This window comes from Myotis nattereri, assembly GCF_964212035.1.
Source record: "Myotis nattereri genome assembly, chromosome: 1".
NCBI classification, from domain to species: domain Eukaryota; kingdom Metazoa; phylum Chordata; class Mammalia; order Chiroptera; family Vespertilionidae; genus Myotis; species Myotis nattereri.
The window spans coordinates 186243034-186255655 of NC_138075.1; the positions used below are offsets into that span (position 1 = coordinate 186243034).

A 12622-nucleotide genomic window follows, 5' to 3' on the forward strand; every position below is an offset into this window, starting at 1 on the left:
TCAGTGCACGTGGCTCTGTTTGATGGCCAGGCCCTGAAATCAGATTCTCCAGAGGTATGTAGGTCAGTCTGCAGGGCAAACTGGAACGAGCAGGAGCTCCTGTGTGCACTCCCAACAGAAGGGAAACACCAACACCCTTTCCCTTTGTTGGCTTGTTCATTTGCTGAAACTTGTGATGCCTTTCCTTTTTACCCACTGAGACACTGAGGGAGTGAACTTTAACACAGTTTCTGGTAACATTCACCACTTACAACATTGCCCATTTGAGCAGTCACTGAAATAAAAGTGAAAGCCAATAACGATTTCTGCAGAGATATTACTGACTCAAAGAAAGAGTTTGGTGATGGGGCCATCACCAAAGCTGGACCATGACTTATTCTTTACCAGTTTGCTTCATGAGTCCATTAGCTAAAACGTAGCTCCTAGAAATTCTTAATGAGAAACATGGGCTTGTTACCTAATATCAAATATTTCATTGCAATTACTGCTGATCTCTAAATGTCAGTATTCTAACGGCCTAACACTTAGGAGTGCTCTTTAAAACACAGTGCTCTCGCTTGTTGGCACATCTGCTGTGAGGATGAATACCATTGTCAGCAATCAGACTGTGGACATCCCAGAAAATGTGGGCATCACTCTGAAGGGATGCACAGTTATTTTGAAGGGCCCCAGAGGCACCCTGCAGAGGGACTTCAACTACATCAATGTAGATATCAGTCTCCGAGGAAAGAAAAAGAAGAGACTCTGGGTTGACAAATGGTGGGGAAATAGAAAGGAATTGGCCACAGTTCACACTATTCGCAGCCATGTACAGAACATGATCAAGGGTGTTAAATTGGGCTTCCATTACAAGATGAGGTCTGTGTAAACTCATTTCCCCATCGACACCATTATTAAGGAGGATGGTTCTCTTCTTGAAATTAGAAATTTCTTGGGCGAAAATACATTCGCAGAGTTCAGATGAAGTTAGGCATTGCTTGTTCAGTATCTCAAGCCCAGAAAGATGAGTTGATTCTTGAAGGAAATGACATTGAACTTGTATCAAATTCAGCTGCTTTGATTCAGCAAGCCACAACAGTTAAAAACAAGGATATCAGAAATGTTTTGGATAGTATCTATGATTCCGAAAAAGGGCCAGTTCAGTAGGCTGATGAATAAGATCTAAGTTGTCCAGTCATAGAAACACCAAGATGCCGAATGATTTGTCACACTTGTTTGTGATATTATAAAGATGTTTGCTATATTATAAAGATACAATAAAAGCCTTGTATTGAAAAGAAGAAAAAAAACCACATAGTGCTCTCTGCATTCCACTGACCATGTAGTCTTCTTAGGTTTCATCATGCCACACTTTGCACAATCTTTAACTTGAACTCTGTTGGAAGAGCCAGTAAAAATTTAAAATTCTAACTTTTAGGAAAGGGAAGAGCAGGGGAAAGATGTGAAAAATGAAGGTGGTAGAACTGGCTACACTTCAAATCTCATATAAATAAAAGCTTCCCTTGTTCATAGTTTTACATGACTACTGTGAATGCCACAACTTAAAGGGGGATATTTTTCCTACTACTGAAATCCTCCTCCTTACTTTTTGAGACAGAGCTAACTTGAACTTCCTGAAACTACAGTAACTCTGACATTCAATGTAGGATATTCTTGGTGCTATCAAATCATGAGTCAAATAAAAAGTGTAGAATATTAAAAAGGGAGAGTATTAAAATGGGTAGGGGATATGAACAGTAGAAACTATATTAAGCTGAAGAAGTCTGGTAGGTTAGTTCTCTATGGAATAAATAATCTGTCAATTGGGGTTTCTTAATTTTATAGGTTAGCCACAAAAACACCCATGCTGCACTTTCATATATAAAGTGAATTCTCTCTAAGCACAACACTTTTATTGGTCTGGTAGATTTGAGAGCTTTTCATGGGAAAAAGAACCCCGATCATGTCTGGAAACTGGACATCCTAAATGGCAGTCAAATTATTGCAAACATATAGGAAGTAGAAGTTACTGAAAACCTGAATAATTTCTGGAGGCACAATCACCTCGAAACTTCCCAACAGGATTTAGGTGGAGCAGTAAACTAAGAAGCAAGGTCCTGTTTCTCCACTTGTTCTCTTAGCACAGATGTCTTGATTGTAGACTGTGTGCCAGGTAGTTGTAGGCACTGGAAGCAGAGTGGTGAACAAAACAACCAAAAATTCCTACCTTCAGGGGGCTTTAATTTTATTAGGAAGAGAAAATAACAATAGATGTAAAATGCTAAATGCTGGTAAGCGCTAAAGATAAAAATTATGGAGCATGGGGGATAGAGAGTTGGGGGGATGTTACCACTTTAGAAAGGGCAGCCACTGAGAAGGTCATATCTGAATACAGTGGGGCCTTGACTTATGAGTGTCCCGACCAACGAGTTTTTCGAGATACGAGCCGTCTCTCGGCCGATTTTTTGCTTTGAGTTGCGAGCTAAAATTCGGGTTACGAGCCAGCTTCAGATACTCCACCGCTAGTTGGCGCAGCGAACGTCACAGTGAACGCCACAACATCAGCCCAGCATCACGTGTCATTGTAACGGTGAAAATTGATTTGACATATGAGTAATTTGAGTTATGAGCTCCATCACAGAATGAATTAAACTTGTAAGTCAAGGCCCCACTGTAATGACCTGAAGGAGTTGAGAAAATGAGCCATGTAGATAACCGTGGGTATGTGGCTGGGAGAGCATTTCAGACAGAGGGAACAGCAAATGCAAAATCCCTGACACAGAAGCATGACTGGCCAGTGAGGTGCAAGCAGATCGAACAAGAGGAACAGAAGAAGCAGATGAGGTCAAAGAGATCTTGGTGGACGATTCATGAGCGAGGTAAGAGCGGGACAAGTGCAGGGAGGTGGACTAGTTAAGAAGCATTTGCAAGATACTGGTGGCTTGGACCAGGTTATGGCAATACTGAATATAAGATATGGTGAGATTCTGAATATCTGAATATCTTTGAGGATAAATAGATAGGATTTGCCAAAGGATTAAGTAAGGGGTGTAGAGAAAGACAGGAGTCAAGGAAGACTACTATGTTTCTGGCTTGAGCAGCTACAAAAATGGAGTTTTTCATTGTAGTGAGGAACTCTGTAGGAGGAGCTTATCTGAAGTAAATGAATCAGAAACTTCATTCTAGACATGCTATTTTGAGATGCTCATTAGCCATCCAGACATTTGTGTGCTGTTGTTTTTTTAAATATATTTTTATTGATTTCAGAGAGTAAGGGAGAGGGAGAGAGAGATAAAAACAACAATGATAAGAATCATTGATCGGCTGCCTCCGCACACCCCACAGTGGGGATCAAGCCCACAACCCAGGCATGGGCCCTGACCAGAAATAGAACCATGACTGGTTCATAGATTGACACTCAACCATTGACCCACACCAGCTGGGCCAACCATTTGTTTTCAGTCAAATGAGGCAAGAAGTATGGGCTAGAGAACTAAAAGCAGATGGCATCAGTATATTGATGAATTAGTTTGAAACATCAAACACAAGTCCTCTTCTGGGCTTTCTCAATGATGTGCTTGGTACCCTGGGTCTATCAGTCAGCTATCTATCAATCAGGGATGGATTATCACAGAATTCCAATTTTGATCCAGTAAGACTTCTAAGAAAGTATATGTAGAAGAGTTGTTTATAAAGCAATCAGTTCTCAGCTAATCACACTCAACAAATATTACGGACCTATTATGTACCAGGTATAGCAAGGAACTGGGAATACAGTAGTAAAACACAGACATGGTGATCCCTGCCTTCATATGAATTAGTGTAATGAGGGAGATAAAACTAAAACAATAATATCACATATATGATTAATTAATAGTTAACAGTAACTGTGACAAGTCCTATATAGGAGAAGTCATAGGGTGTTGATTACATGTAAGTATGTTTCTTCCTGGACAGCTTCCCTCTGACACCTGGCATACTCCCACCCCTTCTCCAAAAGTCCAATCTCCCAGGAACCAAGGGCATCATCAAAATGACACATATGCTCCCAAGGAAATAAAGTCTTTATAGATAATACAGTATCAAGTCCATCTTAATCTTTAACAACCTTAAAGGAAAATACGACGTCCACCTCTCTCAACATTTTATTACCTATAAGTGAACTGTGATCTCTCCACATTTCTGGGACCAGGGGTCATAGAAAATAAAGTGTAGTCTTCACTTGACTGAAAGAAAAACAGGGTGCTATACCTGAATTCTAATCTATATAAAGTACTCTCACAGAATTTTAAGATAAAAATAAGAGTCAAATATGTCTTCTAATCACAGCTGAGTACACCAATATACAGCATGGACGGAATTTTAGAGCTCTAAAATATGCATGATGTTAGAGAGGATGTAACACAATATGACCCTCATTTGATAGAATAGAAAACTCAAACTCAGGAAGATGACATGACTACATGAATCGCCCGAAGTTAAACAGCTAGTTAACACAGAGCCAAGGCTAAACCAAAATCTCCCCAACACTTAATTCAGATTGCACCAGTACAACTCTCATTCTTTTTTTGTTAGAAAGAAGGTAAAGAAAGAATGAAATGCAGGTACTAAGAAAAGTTTTTGCTTCAAAAGCCTCCTTTTGCAGGGTGTTTTATGAACTAAAAGTACACTTATGGACGACTTTATATATCCAGGTATTGGTACTGAGAATGGGAATGAGGCAATGATTATATCATGAAAAGAGGCCCTAAAAGAGCAAATAATAAAAATATTTACTTCTGCATTCCCAATACCTAAAATAGTACCTGACCTATACCGGGCATTCAAAACACACTGGTTCAATTTAATTGGTTTTAATTAAATTACAGACTATAAAAGGCATATCTTAACATAATTCTGTTTAAGAAAGAGAAATATACTGACTCTCCATGTAATGATGGCAATGAGAGACAAACAACTGCATTATATCAGTCTTTATCTTATGTAAATGTTATATGTCATCAAAGATTTAGAGTGGAATATATAACTAAATCTTTATATAGAAAGAAAGAAAAGCTCTGCTATCATGAAATTAATAAAAACTTGGATATTTATGCAGTGCTTTAACAATTTACAAAGAATTTCATTATATGCATACATGTGTGTTTATATAAAATAATCAGACATATATTGTATAATATTATATTTACATATGTTACATATCTTATATAGAATACATGTTATATGGAGTAGGCATTATTATCTACTCTATTGATAATGAAATCAAAGTTCTGAGAAACTGTTTTGAGCTAACAGGCTACAGAGTTTGAAATAGAACTCAGGTCTCTAAACTCTAAGTTCGGGTGAACCTTCTACTTACTTTCACTGGATATTTAAAAAGATGAGAGGTTTTTACTTGGAATAATAGCAAGTTTGTTGGTACCATTTACTGCCTTTGCAACCTCCCTCCCTAACAGGGAAGGGGTAATAAATCAAACATCATCTCACAAGATATTTTGACATGCAGAGAGTGAGGGCACATATCATGTTTGGGTACTTGAGTTTATCCTTAAAATATTTCACTAATAAGTAGCATATGGATGGAGATTTACTATTAATTCCTCATAAGGGTTAAAATTATAGCATCACGGATCAGTGAAACAATGCTCTAGCAGTACAATAAAGGGTGTCCAGCATCACGTCAATGTGAAAGAGAAGAGAAAAATTGTTTAATTCCCTAACCCAGCCAACATCATGCTCATCGGTCATTCAAAGTGCTGAGGTTAGAGAAAGGTGCTCATTCACACTCAACTCTCTTGCCCACCCTTATTCCCCCAGGTCAGTACTGCAACATCCACCGTGCCTTACCTCGCTGTCTCCTTCCATTCCATCTCCTGCCCATCCACGGACAGCAGCTCATCCAGTTCGGTGAAGAGCTGAGGGGGTGCTGGGCTGTCATCCTCCTCGCCCAAGATGAATCGGATTCGCTCTGCGGCGGGAGAGACTGCAGAAGTGAAAATACTGGGGTTAAACACTGGCTGCACCACCTTGAGGAACGTGTAGCTCCGAGCTCTTCCTCCGTCCCCAAAGTTGGTGGGCTTCCCTTCCACATCTTCAGTGGACATCTTCCTTGCTTATCCTCAACCTTGAGACAAAAAGAAACCAAAGCCCTTCTCTCTTCCTTTGGTTCTAAACTGTATCTCAGCTCTCCACTACTCTCCGGAAGGACAGCGCTCCAGTTCTGTGTGGTGTGACAAAGAACCTTTAGCCCTCAGATGAGCTGAGGTCCAACCTCATGACTTTCTCTCCTTCCCCATTTATGAGCCATCCAAAATGATTAGACAGAAACAAGCTTGATCCAATCACTTTTCTACAACAGTGGGAGGAGACAACGGAGCACCCCTATCCTCAGTTTCACCCAGGTGCCCGCCTCCCACCTACCTTCCCTCTGTCCGATGCCTAACGCCCATGTCCTTACAGGCTAACTACAAAGTTGATGAAGGAATATTTAACAAGATGGGCCTCTTCTTTACATAATGGAGCACCAAAAATATTTAGTCACACTTCAATGCACTTGAAAAACAAGCCCAAGTAAAATATTGTACACCTGAGGGGGGAGGGATTTCCAACACACTCAAACACATAATTGAATGCCCTACTAGCTCCTTTTGACCCCATCTCCTGAAAATAACATAATAAAAAATTAACTAGCATCTCCTCCAGGTCATGGGTTATGTTCCCCTTCTTCTTCTCTCTTTTTTTTAAAGGACAGCATTTGGAAACTGATGGCTATGTTACAAACCTAAGGCCCACAGATATTCTTTATAATCCCAAGAATGGTACGTACATATGAATGTAGTTCAGGTACACCAATATATATGTGTGTGTTTGTTTTGTGTGCATGTGTGTGTAAAAATGTGTACTCAAATAACCTAAAAAAAAAAAAAAAAAACCCATACCATCTGAAAACTATTATAAAGAGAACAAGAATAAAATTTCATAGCTCAAAATGTACTTACTCAAATAAACTCATAAAAATATTCAACCTAGCCGAAACCGGTTTGGCTCAGTGGGTAGAGCGTCGGCCTGCGGACTGAAAGGTCTCAGGTTCGATTCCGGTCAAGGGCATGTACCTTGGTTGCAGGCACATCCCCAGTAAGAGGTGTGCAGGAAGCAGCTATTCGATGCTTCTCTCTCATCGATATTTCTAACTCTCTATCTCTCTCCCTTCCTCTCTGTAAAAAATCAATAAAATATATTTTAAAAAAAATATTCAACCTAACTAGTATTCAAAACTAATTATTAAAATGTTTCACCTAATAAAAATGGCAAAAATGAAAAGGAATGATAATGTCTAATATCAGCAACGATTGAGAAAATTTATATCACTGATAGGAGCCTAACAGGAAGCATCACTCTCTGAAGGGAAATTTGGAATGATATGGAAATGTCTTAGAAGTGTATGTGTCGAGCCCTGTTGGCTCAGCAGGTGAGCACCGACCTGTGAATGGGGAGGTCGTGGTTCCATTCCTGATCAGGGCACATGCCTGGGTTTCAGGCTCAATCCCCAGTAGGGGGTGTGCAGGAGGTGGCTGATCAATGATTCTCTCTAATCATTGATGTTTCTATCTCTCTCTCTCCCTCTCCCTTTCTCTCTGAAACCAATCAAAAAAAATTTTTAAGTATATGAGTCCAGTGAGCCAGCAATTCGACCATTAGAAAGACATTCATTTCAAATAAATAGAAGTCGTTATCTCAAAGACTTAGCTACAGGTGATCATCACAATTTTATAATTAAGAAAAATAGAAAAAGCCAAAATGTCCAAAAAAGGAAGATTGATTAAATAAACTATAACACAACCGTTCAATAAAATACCATGTAGTTTCCCAGCCAGTGATGCTCAGTGGTTAAGTATTAAACTATGAACCAGAAGGTCACGGTTCGATTCCTGGTCAGGGCACATGCCCAGATTGTGGGTTCGATCCCCAGTAGGGAGCATGTAGGAGGCAGCTATCAATGATTGTCTCTTATCAATGATGTTTCTATCTCTCTCTCCCTCTTCCTTCCTCTCTGAAATCAATAAAAATATATTTAAAAATAAAATAAAATATCATATAGTCATAAAACATGAAGTTAAGATTATTGGTTTTTTTACGTATATACATAATATTAAATAAACAAATAAAATTGTCAATTCATATACATAAAGTGATTCTACTTTAGTGAAGAAAAAATACACATATGTACATAAAATAGCCTGGAATTAAGGGAGTCCTCACTTTGCTTGGTTCCAATGTGTGTGAAATTTCACAGTTTAGTTAAATTTCCCCTAACAACACAGTACAAATTTTAGTTAGCATGGTATATGAACTGTGAGCAATTACATAAAGTACAAACTTCACTGCTACCTCTTTAGTCCACAATTAATGACTCTGTAAATAACATATGTGCATCTTGATCAGTGACCAATCATAGTGCATCTTTCAAAGTCTGTCAGTGATTGGTTACTACACATTTGTTATCCAGTTCGTGTACCGAAAGCATACTGTGTGGTTGTGTTGCCTTCTTATCTCCCAGGGATAAATTCATACAACATGGATACCCAAAAGAGAGAGTTGGCCAACAAAGATGAAAGAACTGCACAGAAACAAAAGGTGATAACACCGGAAGTGAACTCTGTAGTCAAATGTAAATGGAGGCATAGAAGATCTCGCTGGTCATGGGCACGTAGACAGACAATGCTGCCACTGACCATTGAGAGACTAGTTTTCTAGTGGAGGAACTCGGTGAAGGCATACTGGTCAACATAAACAGGAAAGTGGTTGCAACAAAATGATAACAATGTCCCAGAGGAAGTGATGCTGGCAAAAAACAAACAAACAAAAATCCACTTCACATTAAAGAAACTCTCACAGACATTTCTTGACATGGAAAGCACAGAGGATAAAATGTTGGAAGCTGATTCAAATTAGGAAGGATTATGACAATCTGGGCATAGAAAAGATGCCCATTCCATTTCATTAGTTGTACAATATCAAGAAAGCAAGTACTATTCAAACTACTTCTGATGAGATTTTGCAAAGGAATCACCCCCTTTCATCTTAATTTTTCTAAAAATTAGCATGTACTAAATAAATATTAGTTTTACTACTTTTTTTTTATTTCCCTATGCCTTTATAGCCAAAAGCAAGAAGAGCTTAATGATTTGGCAAATTTTTTAAAAGTCAAGAACAATAGTAACTTTTCTCATTGATTATTAGGATTGTTTTGAATAACTTCAGCATGCATAGTCAGTTTTACAGTCCTGCAAAAGCAAGGATGCTTGTATATACATCTTTCAAATGTTTATTTTCTTCCTTTTATTTGTCTATTAATTCTGAATGTGCACATTCATTCATGTATTCATTCATCAGTATTTACTGAATGTTATCTATGTTCTAATAGACTTGCGCTTCAGGCTCTAAATTAAGTGAAGAACTTGACAAAAAGATCCCTGTTGTTATCAAGGTTACATGGTAGAAGGGGAAGCAAACATTAATTAATTAGCCAATTAATTAAGTTAAACAGCAAGCAAAAAATATTTATGAAGTGTGTTTCCAAAACATTAAAATAAGGTAACTAAGCCATGGCTGGGTGACTCAGTTGGATTAGAACATAGTCCTATATACCAATTCCCGGTTAGGGCACATACCTAGGTTGGGAGACAACCGATCGATGTTTCTCTCTCTCTCTCTCCCTCTCTCTGTAAAAATCAATTTTAAAACATAAGGTAATTGAACACATATTAGCACAGGAGACAAGATGTTTTGCTTCTGTAATTATAAAAAAAAGGGCTTTAAAATTTCTTAACATCTCTGGTAGAAAAATATCTAAAGCTCCAGAACTTGTGCAAAAACATTTGCAATGCTTTTCCAGTCAAGAAAAAGAATGTGTGATTATTTTTATGGAGGATCAGGGACAGCACAAAAATGGGGGTGGGGGGAGGATTAAACATGACAGGCAGCATTTGGGATCTGGGCAATACTTCTGAGGAGAAGTGTTCACATTACTGGTAATGTAGTTACTGATCACAGTGGTTCTACAACTGACTGACAAATTTGATTGATTTTCATCAAAATTCAACTTCAAAGATCCCTGAGTTAGAACCAGCTTTTAGAAGGGGCAAGTCTATGTTTAGAGAATCAATTTTTGTCAATTTCTGAATTTCTGAAAGAGGTGATGTGGGTTTGTCCCAACCTCCAACAGAAGAGTCAATGTTTCTCCTGCTTAAAGAACAGAAGCTCCTGCACAGACAGCACGCATGTCTGCTCTGCTCGAATCCACAGACATTACTCTGTTGCCTGGTGTTCTCCAGCCAGGAAAACACAACTCACTGCTTATCAGACAGCAATTCACCTGAGACTTCTGCCAAGTGGACTGGAAGAAGGATGCAACAATATCTCTGGTCGTCCTCTCTAGGCACTGTATCTAAGCACCTTTCCCTTTTTAAAAATGTATTTATTAAATTTATTGGGGTAACATTGGCCAACATGAACATATAGGTTTCAGACGTGGGATTCTATGTTAGAAGATCTGTATATTGCATCGTGCCCACCACCCAAAGTCAAATCTTCTCATCACCGTATATTAGGACCCCCTTCTCCCCTGACTCTCTTCCCTCTGGTGACCACCACACTGCTGCTTATGTTCATGAGCTTCAGTTTTATATCCCACATATGAGTAAAATCATATATTCTTAGTTTTTTCTGTCTGACTTGTTTCACCTAGCACCGTGGTCGGCAAACTGCGGCTCGCGAGCCACATGAGGCTCTTTGGCCCCTTGAGTGTGGCTCTTCCACAAAATACCACGTGCGGGCGCACACATACAATGCTATTGAAACTTCATGGCCCATGCGCAGAAGTCGGTATTTTGTGGAAGAGCCACACTCAAGGGGCAAAGAGCCGCATGTGGCTCATGAGCTGCAGTTTGCCAACCACTGGCCTAGCATAATGTTCTCAAGATCCATCCATGTTGTTACAAGTGGCACTATTTCAGCCTTTCTTATGGCTGAGTAATATTCCACTGCATATATGTACCACATTCTCTTTATGCAGTCCTCTATCGCAGGACACTTGGCTGTTTCCACCATGAATAATGCTGCAAGGAACATAGGGGTACATATATCTTTTCAAGTAAATGACGTCAAGTTTTCATATATCTTTGCAAGTAAATGACTTCAAGTTTTTTGGTATATACCCAGAAGAGGGATTGCTGGGTCATATAGTAGCTCCATTCATAATTTTTTGAGGAATCACCAGGCTGCTTTCCACAATGGTTGTACCAGTCTACATTCCCACCAGCAGTGCATGAGGGTTCCCTTTTTTCCACAACCTCTTCAACACATGTTGTTTCTTGTCTTGTTGATAATGGCCATTCTAACAGGTGTGAGTGGGTATCTCACTGTAGTTTTGATTTGCATTTCTCTAACTGCCAGTGAGGTTGAACATCCTTTCATATATCTATTGGCTGTTCATATATCTTCTTGGGAGAGGTGTATTTTCAGATCCTCTGTCCACTTTTTGATTGGGTGGTTTGTTTGTTTGGTGCTGAGTTTTATGAGTTCTTTATATATTTTGGAAATTAAACCTTTGTTGGAGCTACTGTTTGAAAATATCATCTCCCATCTTGTTGGCTGCCTCTTTGTTTTGTTGTCAGTTTCTTTTGCTGTGCAGAAGCTTTTTAGTTTGATATAGTCCCATTCATTTACTTTTGCCTTTACTTCCCTTGACTTTGGAGTCAAGTTCATAAAATGTTCTCTATGACCAAGGTCCATAAGTTTGGTACCTATATTTTATTCTATGTAACTTACTGTTTTGGGTCTTATATTTAGGTCTTTGATACATTTCAAATTAGTTTTTGCACATGGGGACAAACTAATTTAGTTTCATTCGTTTGCATGTGGCTAAGCACCTTTTTTAAGTTGTCTTATTTATTAAATACAGCCTTTAAGCAACCAATATAACAACCCCTTTGGAATAAAGTTCCAAAATCATGTGTCATAAAGTAGCTTGCTATTCTAGTAAATTCCTTTCCCCAGTTGCTCTCCTAAGCTTCCTAGGAATTAGAAGCACATAGGAAGCCACAACAATTGTATTGTAAATATCCACCTACGGGAGGGGCATCCTCTGTGGCCAGCAAAATACCCTTCCCAATTTCTAACATCTGTTTTGTTGTTGTTAATCCTCACCCAAGGATATTTTTCCACTGATTTTTAGAGAGAAGGGAGAGGGGGGAGAAACATTGGTGTGAGAGAGAAACATCATTTGGTTGCCTTCTGCACATGCCTCAAAAGAGGCACGGGAATGAACCAGAAACCCACTGGTGCCAGGGCCCACAGTCCAATCAGTGAGCTACCCCAGCCAGGTCCCTAGCATTATTCTTAACACAAAGATAAGCAGAGCAAGAGTCCCTCTAATGAAGTGCATCAAGAATTCATTTGTTCCCATAACTTTTTTAAAATAAATTTTTATTGATTTCAGAGAGAGGAAGGGAGAGGGAGAGAGAGATTGAAACATCAATGATGAGAATCATTGATTGGCTGCCTTCTGTATGCCCCATACCGGGGATTGAGCCCGCAACCCGGGCATGTGCCCTTTACCTGAATCGAACCTGGGACCTTTCAG

General features: G+C 39.1%; 1 protein-coding gene and 1 pseudogene across 3 annotated transcripts in view; one reads left to right on the plus strand and one right to left on the minus strand.

Moving 5' to 3' along the window:
• The window catches only part of SLC4A4 (solute carrier family 4 member 4), a 282065-nt gene that overhangs the window by 186963 nt on the left and 82480 nt on the right, over nt 1–12622 (minus strand). For both annotated transcript variants that reach the window (XM_081095570.1, XM_081095571.1), the window contains exon 3: nt 5827–5962. In XM_081095570.1, the coding sequence (XP_080951696.1) occupies nt 5827–5962 (136 nt within the window). The remainder of the gene's footprint in view (nt 1–5826; nt 5963–12622) is intronic.
• On the plus strand, nt 575–1146 carry LOC308522289 (large ribosomal subunit protein uL6-like; annotated as a pseudogene). The gene has a single exon. The product of its transcript is annotated as a large ribosomal subunit protein uL6-like (transcript).